The 22,514-nt window shown below is 58.0% G+C and overlaps 1 protein-coding gene across 16 annotated transcripts in view; it reads left to right on the top strand.

Moving 5' to 3' along the window:
• The window catches only part of SPEG (striated muscle enriched protein kinase), a 56,805-nt gene that overhangs the window by 29,445 nt on the left and 4,846 nt on the right, over positions 1-22,514 (top strand). For 13 of the 16 annotated variants that reach the window (XM_058703917.1, XM_058703870.1, XM_058703876.1 and 10 more), the window contains 25 exons: positions 1,249-1,509; positions 2,537-2,695; positions 2,802-2,991; positions 3,095-3,318; positions 5,811-5,930; positions 6,150-6,254; positions 6,859-7,065; positions 7,468-7,591; positions 7,709-7,884; positions 10,236-10,348; positions 10,793-10,961; positions 11,212-11,308; positions 11,434-11,634; positions 12,932-12,989; positions 13,573-13,650; positions 13,757-13,935; positions 14,447-14,473; positions 15,164-15,316; positions 15,502-15,544; positions 16,492-16,560; positions 16,828-18,802; positions 19,087-19,218; positions 21,781-21,897; positions 22,038-22,205; positions 22,318-22,440. In XM_058703917.1, the coding sequence (XP_058559900.1) occupies positions 1,249-1,509; positions 2,537-2,695; positions 2,802-2,991; positions 3,095-3,318; positions 5,811-5,930; positions 6,150-6,254; positions 6,859-7,065; positions 7,468-7,591; positions 7,709-7,884; positions 10,236-10,348; positions 10,793-10,961; positions 11,212-11,308; positions 11,434-11,634; positions 12,932-12,989; positions 13,573-13,650; positions 13,757-13,935; positions 14,447-14,473; positions 15,164-15,316; positions 15,502-15,544; positions 16,492-16,560; positions 16,828-18,802; positions 19,087-19,218; positions 21,781-21,897; positions 22,038-22,205; positions 22,318-22,440 (5,268 nt within the window). Of the gene's footprint in view, positions 1-89; positions 918-1,248; positions 1,510-2,536; positions 2,696-2,801; positions 2,992-3,094; positions 3,319-5,810; positions 5,931-6,149; positions 6,255-6,858; positions 7,066-7,467; positions 7,592-7,708; positions 7,885-10,235; positions 10,349-10,792; positions 10,962-11,211; positions 11,309-11,433; positions 11,635-12,931; positions 12,990-13,572; positions 13,651-13,756; positions 13,936-14,446; positions 14,474-15,163; positions 15,317-15,501; positions 15,545-16,491; positions 16,561-16,827; positions 18,803-19,086; positions 19,219-21,780; positions 21,898-22,037; positions 22,206-22,317; positions 22,441-22,514 lie in introns of those variants that run through there. The other 3 variants (XM_058703962.1, XM_058703965.1, XM_058703971.1) reach the window with 3 other exon arrangements.

Raw genomic sequence — 22,514 nt, 5'->3', positions numbered from 1 at the left:
GCGTGGTGTGCGTGCCCGTGCGTGCGTGCGTGTGTGCGTATGCTGCACTAACCTGCCGCTTGCTGACTGAGGTTTTTGTCTGTACACAGGCGAGTGAGCTCAGGGGGCCGACTGCGCTCCCCCCGCTACCCTCCGAGCCGCGCCCCTGTCTCAGGCACCTCTCGGACCTCGCTGTGTTTCACTGCCTCCTGCCCACAGACCCTGCCGGCCCGCCGGCCTGGACCCTGTCCCAGCTTCCCATTCCCTCCCCTCTCCACCTTATGCAGCATCCTGGGATAGCCCATGGGCCCCTAGGGACCCTTCTTCCCCAAGTGGACATATGGCTGGGCAGCCCCCACATGGACTGAGTGCCAGGAAGGGGCAGCCATGAGGGGTATCAAGACACCCCCCCCCAACTTCTCCCTGCAGGGGAGCACCCAGCGAGCGCATGTGCTACCGCTGCTACAGGCCCTGTCTGTCTCTCTGTTTGTCTGTCTGTGTGTCTGTGACAGTCAGGGAAGGATGCCTCTGAGCTGGTGTGGGGTGAGGCAGAGCGGGACAGGCCAGGGCATAGCCTCTGCAGGATGGAGGGGCCTAGGAGGGCAGGAGGCTGTTGACAAGAGGCTCATGAAGTGGGGGGCAGTGCACTGACCATTCCAGAAGTGGGTTTCAAATGGCACAACACTTTCTATTTCACAAGAGACTAAAAGCCAGAGGCCTCAGGCCCTATGCTGATGAGGAGGCCTGACCAAGTCCTGCTCTGGGCAGGTTTAGGGCTCATTTGGGGCTCCCCTTTTCACTGTCAGGGCCTGGGACGCTCTGTCTGGAAATGAGGGTGTTAGCCAGGCTTGGCCAAAGAGTGAGGGCCTGCTGTAATGGGTGTGGAGGTATTTGGAAAAAGTTGTTTCTTAGCTCAAATAAAGTCCAGTTTGTACCCAGCTGGTGTGCTGTGTTTTTTTTTTTTTTTCCGCCGCCGTCTCTGCCCCTACGTGGCCCTCTCAGTTTCCCTGCCCTTGATTCCTTCCCGCTTCCCCTGAGTCCACCTTCCCTGGCCCAGCTTGCCATCCTGAAGGCAGGCCCTGGAGTTCCTTGCTGTCCTGGCCGGGTGGGCGGGCTTTCCCTGTCTCCAAAGGAACAAAATGCATCTCTCTCTCTGTATCTGTCTGTCTCTTTGTGTGTGCATGTGTGTGTGTGTGTGTGTGTGTGTGTCTCCCTCACCCCGTGTGTCTCTATTCCTCGCGTGCCCCCCTGTGGCCGCTTTCCCCCCAGCACATCCTGAAAGCCGGTCCTTGGCCGTGCTGGCCCCCCTGCAGGACGTGGACGTGGGGGCCGGGGAGATGGCGCTGTTTGAGTGCCTGGTGGCAGGTCCTGCTGACGTGGAGGTAGACTGGCTCTGCCGAGGCCGCCTGCTGCAGCCCGCACTGCTCAAATGCAAGATGCATTTCGATGGCCGGAAATGCAAGCTGCTGCTCACGTCTGTGCACGAGGACGACAGTGGTGTCTACACCTGCAAGCTCAGCACGGCCAAAGGTAACTGCCCGCTCAGACCCGAGGGCTGCCATGGGCACCCCAGAGCTGGGGGGAGGGGACCGGAAGTGTTGGAGCTGGGCGCAAAGTAAGATAATGCGGTACACCTGCCTCAACACGCGGAGTAGCGCCTGGCACGGAGGGCCTTCTGTGTCAGTGTCAGCTGCTGTTCCCGTAGAGAACCAGTCTGCTGAGGTGTAGCAGAACCCACCCGGACTTGGGTTCCAATTCTGGCCCTGCCACGCACTGCCACGTGACTTCAGACAAGTTACTACATCTCTCTGAGCTTTAGACTATCTGTAAAACGAGATCACGAGACTCGCTATCTTGTAGGGGAATTGGTCAGATTGATGAGATAACATGTGTAAAGAACAAAGTACAGCATAAGGCTGGCAAAGGGTGGCACCTGATAAATGTCACCCATTATTATTATTAATGACATCTCTGACCTGGTCTCTGTCCTCACTGGAAGGGCAGAGATGACGCCTCACCAGCTTGTGGTAATGAGCCCCTTAGGTGACACTGGAAGTCTTTGTAAGCAGGAAAGGATCCGGTTGGCATAAGGGGCTGTTCTTTCCCCCAGAAGATTCCTTGTGGGCTAGCTTCACGGGGTCTGGGGTGGGTGGGAGGAGTGGAGGCACAGCCCAGGCCCAGAGGACAGCTCCGAGGGGAGGTGAAAGGTGTGGGGGAGGATCGGGGTTTGGCTTCCAGGCCCCTCTCCTGGAGCTGAGCGGAGCTTCGTCCTGAGTGGGCAGGGGCAGTGACGAGGGGCTCCTGCTGCTTCCCCAACCACCGTGGCAGCCTGCCGCCCACCGTCGCCAACCTCCACCCTCCTGAGAAGGCCAGGTCTTTGGGTCTTGCCTACTACCTCATTCTGGTGTATGGGGACCTTCCTGGGCTCTGCCCAGGCTCCAGCTCCTGGCCCAGCTCCCCTCTCCTGCCTGGCATATGAGGGCAGGACCTGTGGGTTGGGGTTCCTGGGACTCCGTGGCCTTCCCTGCCCCAGTGCTGACCTCCCCCCCACCACTAGATGAGCTGACCTGCAGTGCCCGGCTGACGGTGCGGCCCTCATTGGCGCCCCTGTTCACTCGGCTGCTGGAGGACGTGGAGGTGCTGGAGGGCCGGGCGGCCCGCTTCGACTGCAAGATCAGCGGCACTCCGCCCCCTGCCGTTACCTGGACTCATTTTGGTATGGCCCTCCACCCTGCAGATGTTGGGCGCCTCCTGAGGGCCAGAGGGCCAGCTGGGGGGCCCCCACTGAGCCTGCTCTGCATGCCCGCCCCTCCCTCCCCCAGGCCACCAGGTGGAGGAGAGCGAGAACTTGCGGCTGCGGCAGGAGGGAGGTCTGCACTCTCTGCACATCGCTCATGTGGGCAGTGAGGACGAGGGGCTGTACGCAGTCAGCGCTACCAACGCCCACGGCCAGGCCCAGTGCTCGGCCCAGCTCTACGTGGAGGAGCCTCGGACGGCTGCCACCGGCCCCAGGTACCGCGGTGCGCCCGGGGCTCCCAGGGCTGCCTCTGTGTGGCCTCGGCCGGTGGTGGGAGGGGCTGCTCTGGGCATCTGGGCAGCTATGTTGTTCTTACAGCTCAAAGCTGGAGAAGATGCCCTCTATCCCCGAGGAGCCAGAGCAGGGCGAGCTGGAGCGGCTGTCTATGCCTGACTTCCTGCGGCCACTGCAGGATCTGGAGGTGGGACTGGCCAAGGAGGCCATGCTGGAGTGCCAGGTGACCGGCCTGCCCTACCCCACCATCAGCTGGTTCCACAATGGCCACCGCATCCAGAGCAGTGATGACCGGCGCATGACACAGTGTATGTGTCTAGGGAGGGACCCTGGGGAGTGTCCCCTCTGGCACCCTCTGCACACACAGTACCTTCACCTTCTCCCTGCCCTTGAGCCTTCCCTTTCTAGCCTGCCCAGGGATGGGGCGCTGCCGGGGAGGGGAGTGCGCAGGCGCTAGGAGGTCATGGCCTCCTTCCTTGAGTTGCACGGCGCCACCTGCTGGATCACCGCTCTGCGCCTGGGGTGGCCCCCTTAACAGTTGCTGGACAGGCCCTACAACTTGCTGCTGACCAGCTGCAGGACTGTGGGCAAGGTTACGGAACCTCTCTGTGCCTCAGTTTCCTTATCTATAAAAGCTTGTTATGAGCCTTAAATAAATTAATACATATAAAGCACTCAGAGCGGGGCCTGGCAAATAGCCAGTGGTCAGTAAATGTTAAAAATATTATCATTGCTATTGTTTTTGTCGTTGCCATTATTATCCTTGTTCATAAAGCAGTGTTGCTCACACCTTCCTGGAGAAATTTCAGTGAAAAGGCCAGTGTGGGCAGCGTCTGGCTCCAAAAGGATGCTTGGCCAGGGTTGTTAACAATACCAAATAAAGAAAAGGAGCCAGGGGAGAAACACAGAGGAACGTATCTGGGACTGTGTCCTTTCCACCTCAGATATTTCTCTCGGTGGTATCTCATTTCCATCCTGGAAGGGATCTGAGTCTCATGGGAAAAGATTTATCTAACCCCATCAGACAGCCCATGCTGCGACCGTGATGGGTGCCTCTTACCGCTGCGACATGACAGAACTTATCTTTCTTGAGCACTCTGTGAGTCCCAGACCCTGAGTGCTGAAGGCCTGACATCATCAAGGGCCTATAAGGCAGGTACTATTATCCCGGTCTGCATGCAGGGAAACTGAGGCTTACAGAAGGATAGGGACTTGCCCAAAGGCAGAAAAACACCATCTGACCCTGGCACCCACCTCCTAACCAGGATGCCCCCTGTCACCTGTGTCCCACTCCCCTACCCCACTGTCCAGTGCCATCACTGTGGCTGTGACTCTTGTCCTCACAGCCCCCTCCTCGGGCTGTCTGTTCAGCCCACAGGCTTCCTGTCTCTCATTCTGCTTGAGGCCCCCGGTGGGTGTCTCTTGGGATCTGAGCTGGCATCTCAGCCTCTGTCTGTATCTGGGGTCAGCGGCAGCCCTTGGTCTCTCTTCCTTTATAAATAGTGTCAGCAGAGATAAATGAATGGGTGAGTGTTTCACGTGGCGATAACCACTAAGAGAGGGGAGGGGTGTTTGGGGATGGACTTGACGTGAAGGAGGACAGTGCAGGCCTCTTCCCCTTCACACCCCCGCCTGAGATGGCCTCCCTATCATCATTCAGGGATCACAGTGTAGAAAAGGAGGATCAGGATCAGAGGGAAGCAACTTCAAGCCATGGTTCCATCACTCATTAGCTGGGTCACCTTGGACAAGTCCATTAATGTCTCTGATCTCATTGGTAAAATGAGGATCATCTTGCAGGGTTGTTGAAAGAATTATGGAAAAAAGTACATGTCAAGTAGCTGGCATAGACTGGGCACAGAACAGACAACTCTTATTATAATTTATAATCTAACATCTTTGGCACTTACTATGTGTAAGGCGTCGGGTACTGGGCCTGACAGGACAAGTTAGCCCTGTCTTTAAGGAGCCACGACACATGTAAGTAAAGAGGAAGAATTACCCACAGCAGTGCGGGCCTGGTGCCGGGCACCCTGGGGAGAGAGTCAGGGGTGGGGGTACAGAGAAGGTTTCCCAGGCTGGCATTCACTTGATCTGTGTCTTGAAGGAGAAGGCGTTAAGTAAGGGAAGAGTATTCCAGAAGGGAGGAATTTCTAGAGCAAAAACCTGGAGATGGAACTCCTGGGGCTTGTTCAGGGACCTGATGGCTTGTCAGGGTTGGAGGAAGAGAAGGAGACATGGCCGGGTGGGTGTTTGGGCTGAGGGCTTTGGATGCTAGTAGGTACGTCGAGTGCGGTAGGTGCCGTCAAGGTTTCCAGGTCGGGAGGTAGCATGCAATGCCATTGGCAGAGTGTGGACTGTGCCAGTGGAGGGCTTTTTTTGGGTGCCGTGCTGCAGACGGGACCAGCAGTGGCCATGCGGGATGAAGAGGGGACTGAGGGAGGGGCCTTAGGAATGAAACCTGTCAGCACTTTGATGCCCAGGTGTGACCGCCAGAGGTGCAGAAATGAGGGGTAGTTAGCGGGGTAGGAACTCACAGAGGGTGAATCAGTGTGGGAGAAAGATGAGAAGTCACTGGAGGGACAGCCAAGAGGGGCTAGGGCTGCAGGTGTAGGCTTTGCAGCCTGGACTTCGGGTTTGCTGCAGGGTGGACGTGCTTCTTGCTGTCCGCCCCCCTCTTGCCCCCTCGCTGCTCCCTCAGCGGGTGAGGGTAAAGGGCCAGGCCTGTGGTGGCATGGGTCCAGCCCTCCAAACCTCCTCACTCAGGCTCGGTGTCATTGTCTCCCTGCCCACCCCCCAGACAGGGATGTCCACCGCTTGGTGTTCCCTGCTGTGGGATCTCAACATGCCGGCGTCTACAAGAGTGTCATCGCCAACAAGCTGGGCAAAGCTGCGTGCTATGCCCACCTCTATGTCACAGGTAAGGCAGGCACTTTCTCGGTCAGCTGGCTTCTGCCTACACAGAGGCCTAGGTGAGGGAGAGGCCTCCCTTCCCCTTATGCCCTTTGGAGCCACTTGGCCTTGCCCTTGGCCCTGTGGCTGTGCCTCTGGTCTCCATCCCACTGTCCTGAGGTTTGGTGATCCTGCGGAGCCATTGGGCCCTAAAAGACCCAGCAGACCTCTGACCTCTGGCTTTCAGATGTGGTTCCAGGCCCCCCAGATGGCGCCCCGCAGGTGGTGGCTGTGACTGGGAAGATGATCACACTCACATGGAACCCCCCCAGGAGTCTGGACATGGCTATTGGTGGGTCAGGCTGCACAGGGCTGTGGGGTGGGGATGGAATGTGGGCAGGGACACCCAGGCAGGGGCACCCAGGGAGCCAGGATGGGGAGGCAGGACCCAGAGAGGTGTACCAGTGGAGGGTAGGACAGAGCAGGGGACTCGGAACATGGCCAGGAGCTGCTATGCCTGTCTCCTCTCCAAGGTGGATAAAGCCCTGGGTCCACATCAGGGGAGGCCACAAAGGGGCCTCCACGTTCCCTTTCTCAGAGGGACTGGGTGTTTGGGTCATGATCCTGGGAATACCCTCCCCTTCCCTGTGCATATGACTTCTCCCTGCTCTGTACCTCAGTTTCTCCATCTCAGGTTGTAGCAAGAAATTGGGATATGAGTTAAACTCCCTCCATGCCTACAACTGGACCCCATGCCTGGCACCTGGTTGGCCCTGAGCATGGCTGGCCGGGTTGGAAAGAGCAGATGGGAGGTAGGCAGAAGCAACAGGAGAAACTGAGGCAGGTCCTTAGAGCAGACTAATGATGAGTTTCTGGGTCCTGAGCCAGCTGAATGGGGGGGGGGGGACAGGGGGTGTCCCAGCAATGCCCACCTCTAGCAGCTACTTCCCCACTAGACCCAGACGCCCTGACCTACACCGTGCAGCACCAGGTTCTGGGCTCAGACCAGTGGACAGTGCTGGCCACGGGCCTGCGGGAGCCCGGGTGGGCAGCCATGGGGCTGCGTAAGGGGGTCCAGCACATCTTCCGGGTCCTCAGCACCACCATCAAGAGCAGCAGCAAGCCCTCACCCCCCTCTGAGCCTGTGCAGCTGCTGGAGCACGGTGAGCCTGGGTTCTTCTATGGGGGTAGGGGTGGTTGGGGCTGCTGGGCCAGGGAACTGGGTCTTCGTGGTGGAGGCTCAAGGGCTGATCTAGACATTCTAGCTATGGGGGGAGTAGCACGGCTGGGGGCAACCTTGACCAGTCCGAGCACGTTTTCCTCCTGAAAGCTGCATGCACAGTGGGCAAGGCTGAGGCTCTGGAGTCAGACAAGCTCGGGGCAAAGTCCTCGCTCTGCTACTTCCTGGCTATGTGCCCTAGACAGATAGCTGAACCTCTCTGAACCTCAGCTTCCTCATCTGTAAACACGGAGCTCCCATGGTGGTGGGCGGGTGGTTAAGAGCATACAGGACACTAAGGACCTGGTATTAAGCCCAGCACCAGCTCGTGCTCTTCTCCGTCCAGGCCCACCACTCGAGGAGGCGCCCGCTGTGTTGGACAAGCCGGACATCGTGTATGTGGTGGAGGGACAGCCCACCAGTGTCACGGTCACCTTCAACCACGTAGAGGCCCAGGTCGTCTGGAGAAGGTGGGGCCCTGCCTTGCATGCCTCATACCCCACCTGTGGCCGTCCAGCTCTGGCCGGCCTGGCCTGACCCCCACCCTGTGCCCGGATGCTGGGTGACCTCCCTGTCGTGTCTCTTAGCTGCCGAGGGGCTCTCCTAGAGGCACGGGCAGGTGTGTACGAGCTGAGCCAGCCGGATGATGACCAGTACTGTCTTCGCATCTGCCGGGTGAGCCGCCGAGACGTGGGGCCCCTCACCTGCACTGCCCGCAACCGCCACGGCACACAGGCCTGCTCAGTCACCCTGGAGCTGGCAGGTGGGTGGCAGGACGCTTCCTTCCCTCTCCTCCCTGTCAGGCCCACGGTCCTTGCCTTATCCCCCCGGGTGCATACACCCTCCTGTCAGGCCTGGCCATCTAATGGCTGTAATAATACGAATGCTAGCAGAAATAACAGTGATAGTGCGAATAAGATATTTATTGAACACCTAGTATGTGCCAGGCTCAGTGCCAGATACCTTCCTGTATCACCTCATGGAATATTTACGTTAGCCCTGCGATATGGGACTGGTTATTATCCTCATTTGACAGATGGGAAAACTGAGGCTTGGAGAGTATGCTAAGTAACAGGCCCAAGGTCACACAACTTGATAAGGACAGGAGCTGGGATTCAAGCCTGGATGCCCAACGCCAGGGCCAACTCCTCGCTCCCGTGTTAAACACAACAGGAAATAGCACCTCAAATGTAACAAGTGTAAGGGGACCAAGTTTAATTTCAAAAAGAAAAAAGCCCAAGCGAGCACATTTGATTAGCAGACTCTCAGCTCTGGGGACCCTGGCTGCCCTTTTGCACTGGTCTATTTGACAGACCCTGCCAGCCTTTGCAGTGAGGACCCTTTTTATAATTTCTCCTTTAAAGATGTAGGCTCTCAACCGGTGGCATGCGTTAAGTAGTAATTGTCTTGTTTTCCGGTTTGTTAATTAACTCTAGGCATATGTACCCGCCACTCAGAACTTCAGATCAGCGTGAGCTAAACAGTGTTACCTGCTGAGTAGATACAATTCCAACCAAAGGCAAAGAAAGTGACATTTTAGTTAGCACAGGCAATCATATCTGGATAAATGTACATTTGCTGGTGCTTTTAAAAAATTGTTCAAGTTCACTTGAAACCTTCCAGTCCTTTGACCTTCACAGAGTAACCCCCCACCACCTCTGGACGAGAAACCAGATTCCCCGAGGGGTGGGAAGGGATCTTTAGCGTGGAAGAGAAGTGGCCGTAGGGTGTGTGAGGAAGAGGTGAGGGAGCCCTGCTGGCCCTGATATGGATGGGGGGTGGGCACCGATCATCTGGGTCCCTGTCTCCCTTTTGTGTGTTTCCTCCCTTGCCCAGCTTCTCCACCCGCCCCCCCCCCCCCCCGCCGACACTTCCTACTCAGCTGCCACTTTGCTCCTTGAGCGTACCATCTATAGGACTCATTTTTCTTCCCAGATAGAGGAAGAGCCTTAGGGTTTGGGAAGCCCTGGCCACTGAGAGCCCTGCAGCCCAGCCAGGCTGGGACAGTGACTGAGAGAGAGAGAGAGACACTGTGTTCCAGTTAGCCGGGACTAGAACAGGCCTGGGGCTTGGATCTTCATGCCCCTCCCACTGTGCCCACCACCCCCCAGCCCCCAGGCAGGGCAAGTGGAATTGCCTCCTTCCTCCATATCTGCCCCACGGTAGGGTCTTCTTCACTCCCAGGGTGCCCCCCTTTTATCTCTACAAAGTCAGACTGGGTGCCTATGGTGGGTGGTGGTCCCTGCCCTGTGCCCCTGTTCTTCCCTCAGGGTCTGCTCACTCCCACTCCTCTTAAAGCTGAGACCCTCAAACATGCTCAGGAGGTGGGGCACTGGGAAGTCACAGGTTCCTCTGTGAAGCACGCTAGAATAGGTATTTAATTCCATTCTGAGAATTAGAAGCCACTCTGCCAGGAAATAACATGACCGCATGATATGCATAGAGAATGAAATCACTGTCACATGTGGGAGAGCAAAGCTGAGGATTGGTATCTGTTTGTTCATCTTGTCATCTTCCAGATGGCAAAAGGCGCCTTTAAACATTTAAACAAGATTCAGAGAGAAAACGTCAAGATACAGGCAATGCCATCCGCGAATTTAATTCAGGGTCACAGCCTGAGCTGCCTTCCGGGGCCCAGGACAGTAAAGCCCGAGGTAGGGCTGTGCAGAAGGGCGGTCACCCACAGGGGGCAGCATTGAGCCACTCTGCACCAGCCCATTAATGCAGTGAGGGAAGAGGCTCACTCAGCATGGCCAATCCTGATTTTTTCAAGAGAGGCAGGAAATCCAGATTTCTTTTGTGTGTGAAAATCTCCTAGTTTCAGAGCTGGCAAATGAACACTGAGGGTCCAGCAAAGCAAGGCTGCACCCTCTGGCTTAGGTTTTCTGGGATTTGGAGAACATCACATATGGATTTACAGGCAAGGAACTCTGGTGTTCCGAGGGGCCGAGTTTGAGACCACGGTGGGTGGGGTGCTGGGGTGTAGGGGCTTCTGGTGTTCTGCCTGAGCCTGTCGCTGAGGGAGGGAGGGCTTGGAGAGGGACTGAAAAGGCACGCCCTCGTGACCTCAGTGTTGTCACCTTCCCTTCCTCACCCCACCCCTGTGTATTTCAGAGGCCCCTCGATTTGAGTCCATCATGGAGGACGTGGAGGTCGGGGCTGGGGAAACCGCACGCTTTGCTGTAGTGGTGGAGGGGAAACCACTGCCAGACATCATGTGGTACAAGGTCAGAGGGTGACAAAGGCCTCAGGGAGTCCTAGCATGGGGCTGGCTGGGAGCCTGAGGGTAAGGGAGGAGGGATTTCTGGACAGGAGGGGTCTTGGCAACCTTAGGAGGAGGGGAGCCTAGACAGAGAAGAACAAAGGTGCTGCCAGAGGTGTGGCTAGGAGAAGAAAACGGGACCCAAGGTGCCGTGTGACACTCGTGGGTGTTTCAGGAACCAGGGGACTAACTGGATGGTGCAGGGCTATTACTGGGAAATAAAGTGGAGCCAGTTTCGGGTGCTGAAGGGAGCAAGACCCCTGGGGCAGCGATAATATCGAGCCGTGGGGTAGGAGTGTTCCTGGCCCTTGAGGTAGGGCTGAGACTGGGTCTCAGTCATGGAGATAAAGGTGGGTCCCAGGTAGAGGTCAAGCCAGGCCTGGGCTGGAGGTGACGGCCAACTCTGCAGGACGAGGTGCTGCTGACCGAGAGTAGCCATGTGAGCTTCGTGTATGAAGAGAGCGAGTGCTCCCTGGTGGTGCTCAGCACAGGGACCCAGGATGGAGGCGTCTATACCTGCACTGCACGGAACCTGGCTGGCGAAGTCTCCTGCAAAGCAGAGTTGGCTGTGCGTTCAGGTGGGCTGGAGTGCGAAGGGAGAAAGGCAGAATGCTTATTCTCGGGAATGCCATGTGAGCCCCCAGCCAGGAACCACTCACCAGGCCCTTCCCTCTTAAACCACCACTGTCTTCCAGCCCCGGCACCCCACGTCGGGCCCCCAACATTCCTGGTCCTCCTTTGTCTCCTTCATCTGCCTTGCCTGTCCCGGTCTCTGCCCTCGTTACTCTCTTGCCTTCCCCCACCTAATACCAGGCATCTCTTCCCCAGCCCAGACAGCCATGGAAGTAGAGGGGGCCGGGGAGGCCGAGGAACAGCGAGGAAGGAGACTCGGCGACTTCTATGACATCCATCAAGAGATCGGCAGGTGTGGGGCCGGGAGAGAGTGCCGAGCCTGGGAGCCAAGGGCGCCTGGGTCTGAGGCTAGGAGGCCTTGGAGAGCCAGGGCTACATCGATGATGGAGCCCCTCACCTCCCTGTGTCGTCACCCAGGGGTGCCTTCTCCTACCTGCGGCGCGTGGTGGAGCGAAGCTCCGGCCTGGAGTTTGCAGCCAAGTTCATCCCCAGCCAGGCCAAGCCAAAGGCATCAGCATGGCGGGAAGCCCGGCTGCTGGCCCGGCTCCAGCACGACTGCGTCCTCTACTTCCATGAGGCCTTTGAGAGGCGTCGGGGGCTGGTCATTGTCACCGAGCTGTATCCTGGGATAGGTTGGGCGGGTAGGGGACACGTGGCCAATTAGCAACATGTTTTATACTTCACAAAGTGGTCCCATTGACCTTTAGGAGGTGCTGACCACCTATTAGGAAATGTTCCCATCGATGATTGGGAGTTCTGAAGACATCTTGTCAGAACTTTACAGAGTAGAGTCTGGAGACTTCTGCAAAAAACAACACTTTTTAGCTCCCCCCCACCCCTGTCTTTTAAATTTTTTTTTTTTAATGTTTATTCTTGAGAGAGAGAGAGAGAGACAGAGACAGAGGATGAGCGGGGGAGGGGCAGAGAGAGAGAGAGGGGGGCACAGAATCTGAAGCAGGCTCCAGGCTCTGAGCTATCAGCACACAGCCTGATGCGGGGCTTGAACTCTTGAACTGCGAGATCATGACCTGTGCTGAAGTCAGACTCTCAACCATCCAAGCCACCCAGGCACCCCTTTTAGCTTAAACTTACATAGCATTTAGTGGGTGCCTGGCAGTGCTCCTAAGTTTTGCCAATATTAACCTATTTAATCCTCGTATATACCTATGTCATGGAATTTTTTTATCCCCATTTTACAGATGATAATGCTGAAGTACAGAGAGATTAAGTAACTCATCCAAGGTCACATGGCTAACGAAAGGCGTGTACACGAAATACAGTACAATATATTCAAACTTTCGAAGTGACCCCATTTCAGATGAGCATCAGGACTGGTTTTATTTGAAAGGTTGTTTTCATGAAGAATAGATTTTGCCCTTCCATGAGAGCTCTGTTTAAACAGAGGCACACTGTGATAAGGTGGTCAGCTTGTCTCTCCCACTAGCAGGGTGACCATATCCTTCACACCAGCCTTCCAGTCTGCACTATAAGAGCCCAAACCTCAGAAAAATGACCATTTGTTAAATGTCACGGGTCATTCTCAAAAAGAGGCAAGAAGTTCTATCCGTGGTCCACAAAATTCTGCTCTAACTTGGCCTTTTTAAATAGCTAACAGAGGGGTATGAGTGAAGATGTCATCCCCATTCTCCACCTGAGGGAACCTAGGCTCAGAGAGGTTGGGTGACTTGCCTGAGACCCCACAGCAAATGAGAGTTCAAGCAGGGTGGTCCCATCTATGCAGCCAGATGATAGGGAAAGGGTGGAAACACAGAACTGGTATTACATATGCTTTAAGGGGAAAGAGAACTCTGTGCGGAGCCGGGATCTGACTTGAGCTCTAGGGGTAGAGGGCACTGCCCGGGGAGGGCCCAGGAGTTGGCCCTGCTGTCACTGTTCTCCTTGATCTGGGACATAGATGCACAGAGGAGCTGCTGGAGCGAATGGCCAGGAAACCCACCGTGTGTGAGTCTGAGGTGAGGGCAGTGGGTGGTCGGGGTCAGGTTGGGCACCCGTGGTTACCCACCTGAGCTCTGAGAATTGAGGGGTGGGTCCTGGGCATGCCATCCATGCCCATGAATAGGCCAGGGGTGGTGGTGGAGAGGACTGTTAGGCAGGCAGGACCAGACTTCCCACGCTGGGACTTGCACAGTCCTCTGTAAATCTCAGTAGGCCCACTGGCCCCTACCTGTGTTGTTTCCCAGTCTTCCCCCCATAAACATTCCTCAGATATTTCCCTCGGGAGGCGCCCCACCTCGACTCCATTTAGTCTCACTGCTGTCCCGCCATGGAGGGCTGTACAAATTGTACACTGCACAGTTCTACTTATTATAATGTAAATGGCTTCCTCCTGTATTTGTGCTGTGCCCAACCTATACAGTTGTACTTGGAGGCCCCAGATCTCAGGAACCCCAAACCTATGTTTCAGCTACCTCCACCAGCCGGCCATCTGAAGGCCACTTCTCAGGCATGGCCTGGTCTCTTGCCACAGCTCTGGTGGTGAGCAAACCTAATACCCCACCCTTGCCCCCGCGGACTTTGGGCCTCCTGTTTCCACAGATCCGGGCCTACATGCAACAGGTGCTCGAGGGAATATGCTACCTGCACCAGAACCACGTGCTGCACTTGGATGTCAAGGTGAGGTGCAGGCGGGGGTGGGGAGCAGGCAGCCCCCGTGGGAGGCAGGCAATGGGGCATCCCCCCCTCTTCACTCAGCTCCCATGCCTTCCCTTGTGTTCTGCAGCCTGAGAACCTGATGGTGTGGGATGGCGCAGAGGGTGAGGAGCAGGTGAGGATCTGTGACTTTGGGAATGCCCAGGAGCTGACTCCGGGAGAGCCCCAGTACTGCCAATACGGCACACCTGAGTTCGTGGCACCTGAGATTGTCAATCAGACCCCCGTGTCTGGAGTCACTGACATCTGGTAATGCTGGCATACTGGGTCGCGGGTGGGCCAGGGCCTCTTCCCTCAGTGCCGTGCTGGGGCCTTGCTCGCTGGCAGAGAGGAGCCTCACTAAGCCCAGATTCCTCCTCTGACAGTAGGTCTATTGACCATGTTTCTACCTGCCCCTCATCAGTCAGAGTTGACCCAGTCACTCAAGGCCTTAGCCCTCCCTGTCCGTCCTTGGCTCCTGATCTCCCCTAGGTGCGGGGACTTCCCCCTTTGTGGCCATCTTGCCTCCCCGCATTGAGGGAGGCCAGCTCTTTGGCTCCCAGACTCCCCTGTGCTTCCTGGGCTGGCCCTGCCGTGACCCTTGACTCCTCCAGGGACCTTGAGACCTCTGGGTTGAGAGGCCTCCTGGAAGGAGGCATCCCTGTGCCCATTTGTCCCAGTGAGGACACTCCTCACTAGACTAGCGGTTGCAGAAAACCGCTCACTGCTATTGGGAGGCGGGCTGTCCACTTACCCCTCGATTACTCTCTTTTCCCCACAGGCCTGTGGGCGTTGTTGCCTTCCTCTGGTAAGGACCCCTCTACACTACGGACACCAGTTTCCAATGGTCTCCTAGCAGGCCCACCCCTAACATTTGCAGAGCCTGGGGCAGGAGAGCAGTTTAGGGCCTGCAGCCCACCCCTTCTCTTTCTCACCCCTGCACTGTCAGGGGCCTCACGTGCATGAACGTGGATGCCTCGGGCTGCGAGTCTAAGCTCTGTCTGCCACCACGCTCCTCCGTGAGGGGCGGTCATGCTAGCAGCATGCTTGGGAGGCTGGACAGAGAGAGGCCCGTGCAGGCTCAGTGCCATCTAGGCAGGGTATTATAAGGCCCTGAGTGTTCAGAACAGGCAGTAGAAGAAAGAGGCTCAGGCTCAGGGCGCATATCCCCTGGGCACAGACTCTTCACCTCAGGAACAGGCCGTGGCTGGAGGAGGGACAAAACAGGTCCTCTAAAGTATGGGTGCAGGGCCCATCTGGGTGCTCAGGTCTCAAAGCAGTACTGCCTCCTCACCTATTTGGCAGTGGGGGGTGGCGGCAGGACAGGCAAGAGTCTGAAAGACTGCCCTCTGTTCGGATTCACCCTGCCTCTGCCTTCCCCAGAGCCCCAGGGCCTCCACCTGTCCCCAGCCCCATGTCCCCACTGGCATCCCTCATAGTCTCTGCCTCAGCCCAGGGCCCCACCCACCTCTCATGCTGGCCCTCTCTGCCTCTGCAGTCTGACAGGAATCTCCCCATTTGTTGGGGAAAACGATCGGACGACATTGATGAACATTCGAAACTACAACGTGGCCTTCGAGGAGACCACATTTCTGAGCCTGAGCAGGGAGGCCCGGGGCTTCCTCATCAAAGTGCTGGTGCGGGACCGGCTGTGAGTACAGGGTCCTGAGGAGCCCCCCACCCCTCAGAGTCCCCTCATGCCTGTCCCCCACTCCTGACCCAGCCTCTGCCCTTAGATGTTCAGTCTCTCAACTCCTTACAGGCCCTGTTTGCCCATGTGTTGACTGGCTCTCTGAATGAGTGATGGAGCCCTTCTTAACCTTCATTCCTTTACAGGAGGCCTACCGCAGAGGAGACCCTAGAACATCCTTGGTTCAAAGTGAGTCTCTTGCAAAGTTGTGGTAGAAGAGGTGGGGGGAGAGAACATTATTAACAGCTCCATTTACTGAGTACCTACTGTGTGCAGTATAGTCTGCGAGAGGCAATTTATAACCATATGGTCTGTTAGCCTCACAATAGCTCTGCATGGAAAGACATTATTACTCCTGTTTTGCTAATAAGCAAAGTCATCAGGGTTTTCCCTGGCTCTCAAGACCAGCCCTGGTCCTCCTCACTCCTGTGTGTCTGCCTCTGTCCCACACTGCGGTTGGTGGGTGGCCCGGCTAGACCGGTCTCTTGGTTTTGAGCTCTGTGTGGCCAGAACCCTCACTCATTGATCTTCAAACCCCAGCACCACAGGGCAGAGGGGTGGAGTTCGGCATATGACCCAGAAAGAGTGACTGAATAAACCATCCATTGAGTGTTATGCTGGGTCAACTGAAGGTTGAGGTCATTCTGGTATCCGTCCTTGGATTATGAGCCTTGTCTCTCAGATCATAAATGAGCTCTTTTCAGACACCTGGGTGGGAGACTGAGGGAAATATCTGTCTCCGCCTGGCCCACCAAAGCTCCAGATGTCTGGGACGCCGGCTCTGCGCGAGACAGGTGGTGAGCTGGGGAGTGGAGCCCAGGCCAGGGGCCCAAGTGCAGGCTCCTGAGGGCAGCCAATGTGCCAAGACGGTGTAAGAGCCCTGGCGTAAGCCCCAAACCCACACGAAGAGCCACTGACTTTCTGCCCTTCCACTTAGGTTCAGGGATTTTGTCATACGTAGGCACCTTGGCTGTGGGAGCCGTGACAGATCTAAGGGGAAGGGACCCCTAGGAACCCAGACTCAATGCTGCCCAGTCCACTGTCCCCTGCTGTGGACTTTGCCTCTCTGTTGCCAAACCTTGAGGGTCTAGGTTGACAGAGGACTTTTCCTCAGGCCCTCTTTCCTGGGTTTGCAGACACAGGCCAAGGGCGCAGAGGTGAGCACGGATCACTTAAAGCTGTTCCTCTCCAGGCGGAGGTGGCAGGTGAGTTTGCCTGGGCCCTGCCTCTGTGCCTTCCACCTTTTCGCTCCGCAGTTTTTCTCCTGATCCCTGCCTTGTTTCTATCACGTGCCCTCGCTCCCCACTCGTCTGTCTTCATCTACTTTTTATTCTCTCAACCCCCAGTTTCACTCCCGTTCCCCAACCCTCCGCCTGCCTGGGGTCTTCTCCCCCGGGGCTGACGTGGGCTTGAGTGGGTCAGTCTGGCCTCAGGGGTCCCTCTCAGGTCTGACTCTAGTACCTTGTCTCCAGCGCTCCCAGATCAGCTACAAGTGCCACCTGGTGCTGCGCCCCATCCCTGAGCTGCTGCGGGCACCCCCAGAGCGGGTGTGGGTAGCCATACCCAGAAGACCACCCCCCAGTGGGGGGCTCTCGTCTTCCTCTGACTCTGAGGAGGAAGAGCTGGAGGAGCTGCCCTCAGTGCCCCGGCCACTGCAGCCTGAGTTCTCGGGTTCCCGGGTGTCCCTCACCGACATTCCCACTGAGGATGAGGCCCTGGGCGCCCCAGAGGCTGGCACGGCCACCCCCATGGACTGGCAGGAGGAGGGAAGGGCCCCCTCTCAGGACCAGGAGGCCCCCAGCCCTCAGGCCCTCCCCTCCCCAGGCCAGGAGCCCCAAGCTGGGTCCAGCCCCCAGCGGAGAGAGCTCCGGAGGGGCACCTCTGCCGAGAGTGCCCTGCCCCGGGCCGGGCCGAGGGAGCCGGGCCGGGGCCTGCACAAGGCAGCCTCTGTGGAGCTGCCACAGCGCCGAAGCCCCAGCCCGGGCGCCACCCGCCTGACCCGGGGAGGCCTGGGTGAGGGTGAGTATGCCCAGAGGCTGCAGGCCCTGCGCCAGCGGCTGTTGCGGGGAGGCCCTGAGGATGGCAAGGTCAGTGGCCTCAGGGGCCCCCTGCTAGAGAGCCTGGGGGACCGTGCCCGGGATCCCCGGCTGGCACGGGCTGCCTCCAGCGAGGCAGCCCCTCGACACCAGCCCCCACCTGAGACCCGGGGCCTGCAGAAGAGTAGCAGCTTCTCACAGGGAGAGGCGGAGCCCCGGGGCAGGCACCGCCGTGCTGGGGCGCCCCTCGAGATCCCCGTGGCCAGGCTTGGGGCCCGCAGGCTACAGGAGTCTCCCTCCTTGTCTGCCCTCAGTGAGGCCCAACCACCCAGCCCTGCGAGGCCCAGCGCCCCCAAATCCAGTGTCCCCAAGTCTTTGAAACCTCCTACCACCACACCCAGTGATGCCCCGCAGCCCTTGGCACCCCAGCCTGCCCAAGAGAAGGCCCCAGAGTCCACGCCGGAGCCGGTCCCAGCCCCCAAGCCCACACAGCCCTCTGTGACTCCGCAAACCCCAGTGGCCCCCCTCACACCTTATGCCCAGATCATGCAGTCGCTCCAGCTGTCAGGTCACACGACGGGCCCCCTGCAGAGCCCTGGGGCATCTCCATCAGAGCCCAGACCCCACCCTGCTGTGTTTGCCCGGGTGGCCTCCCCACCTCCGGGAGCCTCCGAGAAGCGCGTGCCTTCAGCCGGGGCGCCCCCAGTGCTAGCCGAGAAAGCCCGGGTGCCCACAGTGCCCCGCAGGCCAGGTAGCAGTCTCAGTAGCAGCATCGAGAACCTAGAGTCAGAGGCTGTATTCGAGGCCAAGTTCAAGCGCAGCCGTGAGTCGCCCCTGTCGCGGGGGCTGCGATTGCTGAGCCGCTCGCGCTCAGAGGAACGCGGCCCCTTTCGCGGGGCCCAGGAGGAGGACGGCATGTACCGGCCCAGCCCGGCAGGAACGCCCCTGGAGCTGGTGCGACGGCCGGAGCGTTCCCGCTCCGTGCAAGACCTCAGGGCGGTCGGGGAGCCGGGCCTCGTCCGCCGCCTCTCGCTGTCGCTGTCCCAGCGTCTGCGGCGGACCCCGCCCGCGCAGCGCCACCCAGCCTGGGAGGCCCGCGGTGGGGACGGGGAGAGCTCGGAGGGCGGCAGCTCGGCGCGGGGCTCCCCGGTGCTGGCCGTGCGCAGGAGGCTCAGCTCCACGCTCGAGCGGCTGTCCAGCCGGTTGCAGCGCAGCGGCAGCAGCGAGGACTCAGGGGGCGCATCGGGTCGCAGCACGCCGCTGTTTGGACGGCTGCGCAGGGCCACGTCGGAGGGCGAGAGTCTGCGGCGCCTCGGCCTCGCACACAACCAGCTGGCGGCCCAGGCAGGCGCCAGCACGCCTTCCGCAGAGTCCCTGGGCTCTGAGGCCAGCGCTACGTCCGGCTCCTCGGGTGAGGGACAGGGGCAGAGTGGCCGTTAAATGTGTGAACACGTGCGGGTGGGGGGTGGGGTGGAGCTGTGATGACAGGTGCAGAGCCCGGAAGAGGGTGGGAGGGCTGGAGGGAGGCTCTGGGAGGAGGAGCTGGAGGTCCTGGAGATGGGGCTGAGGCTGGTTTGGGAGCAGGCTGCGGTGGGGGCTAGAAGTTCTCTACTTCCCTGGGCTGAGGGCCTCAGGGAGGTGGGGGCTTTCTGGCACTGGCTGGGCCAGGGCTTATGGTGGCCTGGGTCTTCACAGCTCCTGGGGAAAGCCGGAGGCGGCTTCGCTGGGGCTTCTCTCGGCTGCGAAAGGACAAGGGGTTATCACAGCCAAACCTCTCTGCCAGTGCCCAGGAGGATTTGGGTCACCAGTATGTGCGCAGTGAGTCAGGTAATAGAGGACTGCTGGGTGAGTAGCCCCCTCCCTGCCTCAGGAGCGGTCATAGCTGGGTGGAGCCCACCTTGAGGACGCTGGGCAGTAGTGGAAGGGACCCAGAGTCGGGAGAACAACAATAATAATAGCATTAACTGATCCTGTTGACTAGTAATGCTGAGTGTCCTAGTAAGTGCTTTACAAGCGCTGCCTCATCTAACCTTCCCACGTTGTTTAGGAACTGTTCTTATCATCATCCCTATTTTATGGGTGAGGAAACAGGTTTAGCCATGCTAGCCGAGAGTTGGACTGCACGGTCCTCTGTAGCCAGAACCCAGAGGTGGCTTTGGGACACCGTACTTATGCCTCTCTTTGGCTAGCCTCCCCCTCCAAATGTGTGTATGTACAAAGACATTCTTTTTCTCCCAGCCCAGCGGCCCACAATCTGGACTGTGCCCCCAATTCTCTACTCCTCCAGAGCCCTGAACACCCTCACTGCCCCTTCCTGTCCTCCCTGCCCCCACAGAAGGCACTTGTGTGGGGACAAGCAGTCTTCAGGGCTCTTTGCTGAGGGGTGGGGGACTTGGCATATGCCCTGGTCTGTTTCTCTGCCCAAGTATCCTGGGGCTGCAGGGAGAGAGGTATTTTCCACCTGGGGTCACCCCAGTTCCCCACCAGAAAAGGGCTCGTTCCTCAAGGACCCCAGACAAAGGCTTTTGGGGGGAGGGCAGCTTTTCCAGACCAGCACGCAGAAAAGAGCAGGCCCACCAAGCCCTGCTGTGTGCGGGATCTGTATCAGTCACCGCTCCAATCTTCCCCAGTTTCCTGATAAAACTCCTCAGCACCGTTCCAGCCGTGCCTCCGCTGGGCGCAGGGTGACTGTGTCCATCTTTGGCCAGGGGAGCTGGGGTGTCTTTCTTAAGGCAGCAGGGCCTATAGTGAGCAAAGGGGAGGGAAGGAGGCCAGCCGGTGGGGGCAGGGGTGGAAGAGGCAGGGAAAGAGAGATAAGCCAGCACTGAGGCCCAGGGACAGCTGATTCCTTCCCACTGGGGCTTCTCTCCCAGCTGCATTTTGCTTGTGCAGCTGATTTTCTGCCGAGGCAGTGTCCCCTTACCTCATCCTCTGCCCCCTCCCTGCAGGAAGAAGGCTATCCCCCGTCCACTTTACCAACTAGGGCTGGCCTCTGCGGGAATGGAGGTGGGGCTGGCAGGGCTGAGCTGGGGTCACCTTTCACGTCTCCTCCTGGCCCCCCTCCCTCTCCCCTCTCCCCAGTACCCTCACTTGGCCTGGAGGTGGCCACTGATGAAACTATATTTACTTTGCATTGTTGGCGCCTCGGTGTGGGACCCCTCCTAGGGAATACTGGGGTATGGTGTGAAAGGAGGGGTCATGCTGGCTTCCCGATATCCACTCTGGCTGATCATCCCTCCCCTACGCAGCTCATCCCCACCTCTGCTCCCTCCTGGTTCTTTAGACAGGCAGCAGCTAGGGCTCCCAGGGGTATCGACCCCTCAGCTCTCTTCCCACATGAAAAATGTGCCCCATACCCCACCCCGCATTGGTCTCGACCAGATTGGGATTTTTCTAAAGAGACTTTCCAGGGAGCAGGAATGCAAATCCTCAGGACACCAAGGAGCCACAGGCAGGCTGTACAGCGGCAAAGACCTTGACCCATCCACAGCCCAGGCTTGGACACACTCACCAGCCAGCTATGAAGCCAGCTTTGCTGAAACAGCCTATTTCTCTGGGGGTCTGGCCTTAGCTCCTCTACTGGGCATGTCAACGGGATAGTAATCCTGACAACAATAAAAACTAACATTTGTGAGCACTTATTACATGTTAGATACATGCTAAGCACTTTCCATACCTCTTTTAATTCTCACAGCCTAGGAGCTTTGTGTTAGGATTTTCCTCGATTTACAGACAAAACATGGTCCAAGGTCATACAGATACTGTCTCTTGTCCCTGAAGAAGCTCTCGCTACTTAGCTGACCCAAAGGAATATATACGAGGTCTGGGACCGTGTGCCCAGACCCCAGGTGGGGTAAGGGGCCGGGGAGGCTGACACACTTCCGGGGTTTGCCCCGTTTCCCTTGACTTTGGATCTTTCGAGATGATGCGTTTTGATTGAATGTAATGTTCAATCTCAGGAGTCTGTGCCCAAGTCACTGGCTCCTCTCACTTGCCCTGTGGTGCCCCACAAGAGTGGGTATTTCAAAATCTTAATCAGCATAGTGTTCCAATATTTGTTTTTCCTTTATTTAACAGATGCTTACAGAACACTTACTTAGTTCCAGGCCCCACTCCAAGCGCTTTACAAACATTATGAGGTAGCTCCCAAGCATCTTCAATAGTCAACGAAAGAAAAAGCTAGTCCTACACCCAGAGGAGGTGATACCCTAAAGAAAATTCTCAAAGGCATGGCGTTGGGGTTCTCCTTCCCACATCTGACTGGGAAGGGACAACTTTTCACTCTGCTTCCTGCTGGCAGCCCCCGCTCTCGCACACATCTTCCCTTCCCTCCTTGGTAAGTGAGCTGGGGTTCCTGCAGACCCGTGGCTGTCTTTGTCCTCCCTGCAGATTTCCCTCCAGTCTTCCACATCAAACTCAAGGACCAGGTGCTGCTGGAGGGAGAGGCAGCCACCCTGCTCTGTCTGCCAGCGGCCTGCCCTGCACCCCACATCTCCTGGATGAAAGGTAAGGAGAACACTCCTGTCACAGACAGCGGGCAGGCAAGTGGTCCCACAGCCAGGGGATGCTCAGGGGAGGTGGTAACTGGGGAGGGGGGCCTGGAGCCGTCTCACTCAGCAGCCCCCTCTGCTCTTCCCGGCCCGCAGACAAACAGTCCCTGCGATCAGAGCCCTCAGTGATCATCGTGTCCTGCAAAGATGGACGGCAGCTGCTAAGCATCCCCCGGGTGGGCAAGCGACATGCTGGGCTCTATGAGTGCTCGGCCACCAATGTCCTGGGCAGCATCACCAGCTCCTGTACCGTGGCTGTGGCCCGTGAGCTAGGGGCAGGGACTGAGGGGGGCAGCGATGGCACGTGGTGGGCTAGGGTTTGAGGGTCCCTAAGCTGGGGCACAGGGGCTCACTGGGGCTCCCTTCCTCTTGCCAGGCATCCCAGGAAAGTTAGCTCCTCCTGAGGTGCCCCAGACCTACCAGGACACGGCATTGGTGCTCTGGAAGCCGGGAGATAGCCGGGCACCTTGCACATACACGCTGGAGCGGCGGGTGGATGGTGAGGGACGGGGCAGGCTGGCGGAAGAGGGGGTGGGAGCTGGGAGGTGCACGGGTCCCGGGAGACAGTTGCCC

The sequence above is a fragment of the Neofelis nebulosa genome, chromosome 2, assembly GCF_028018385.1.
Source record: "Neofelis nebulosa isolate mNeoNeb1 chromosome 2, mNeoNeb1.pri, whole genome shotgun sequence".
Classification (NCBI taxonomy): domain Eukaryota; kingdom Metazoa; phylum Chordata; class Mammalia; order Carnivora; family Felidae; genus Neofelis; species Neofelis nebulosa.
The sequence above is the reverse complement of the archived record's forward strand: the minus strand, read 5'-3'. Positions and strand labels throughout refer to the sequence as shown.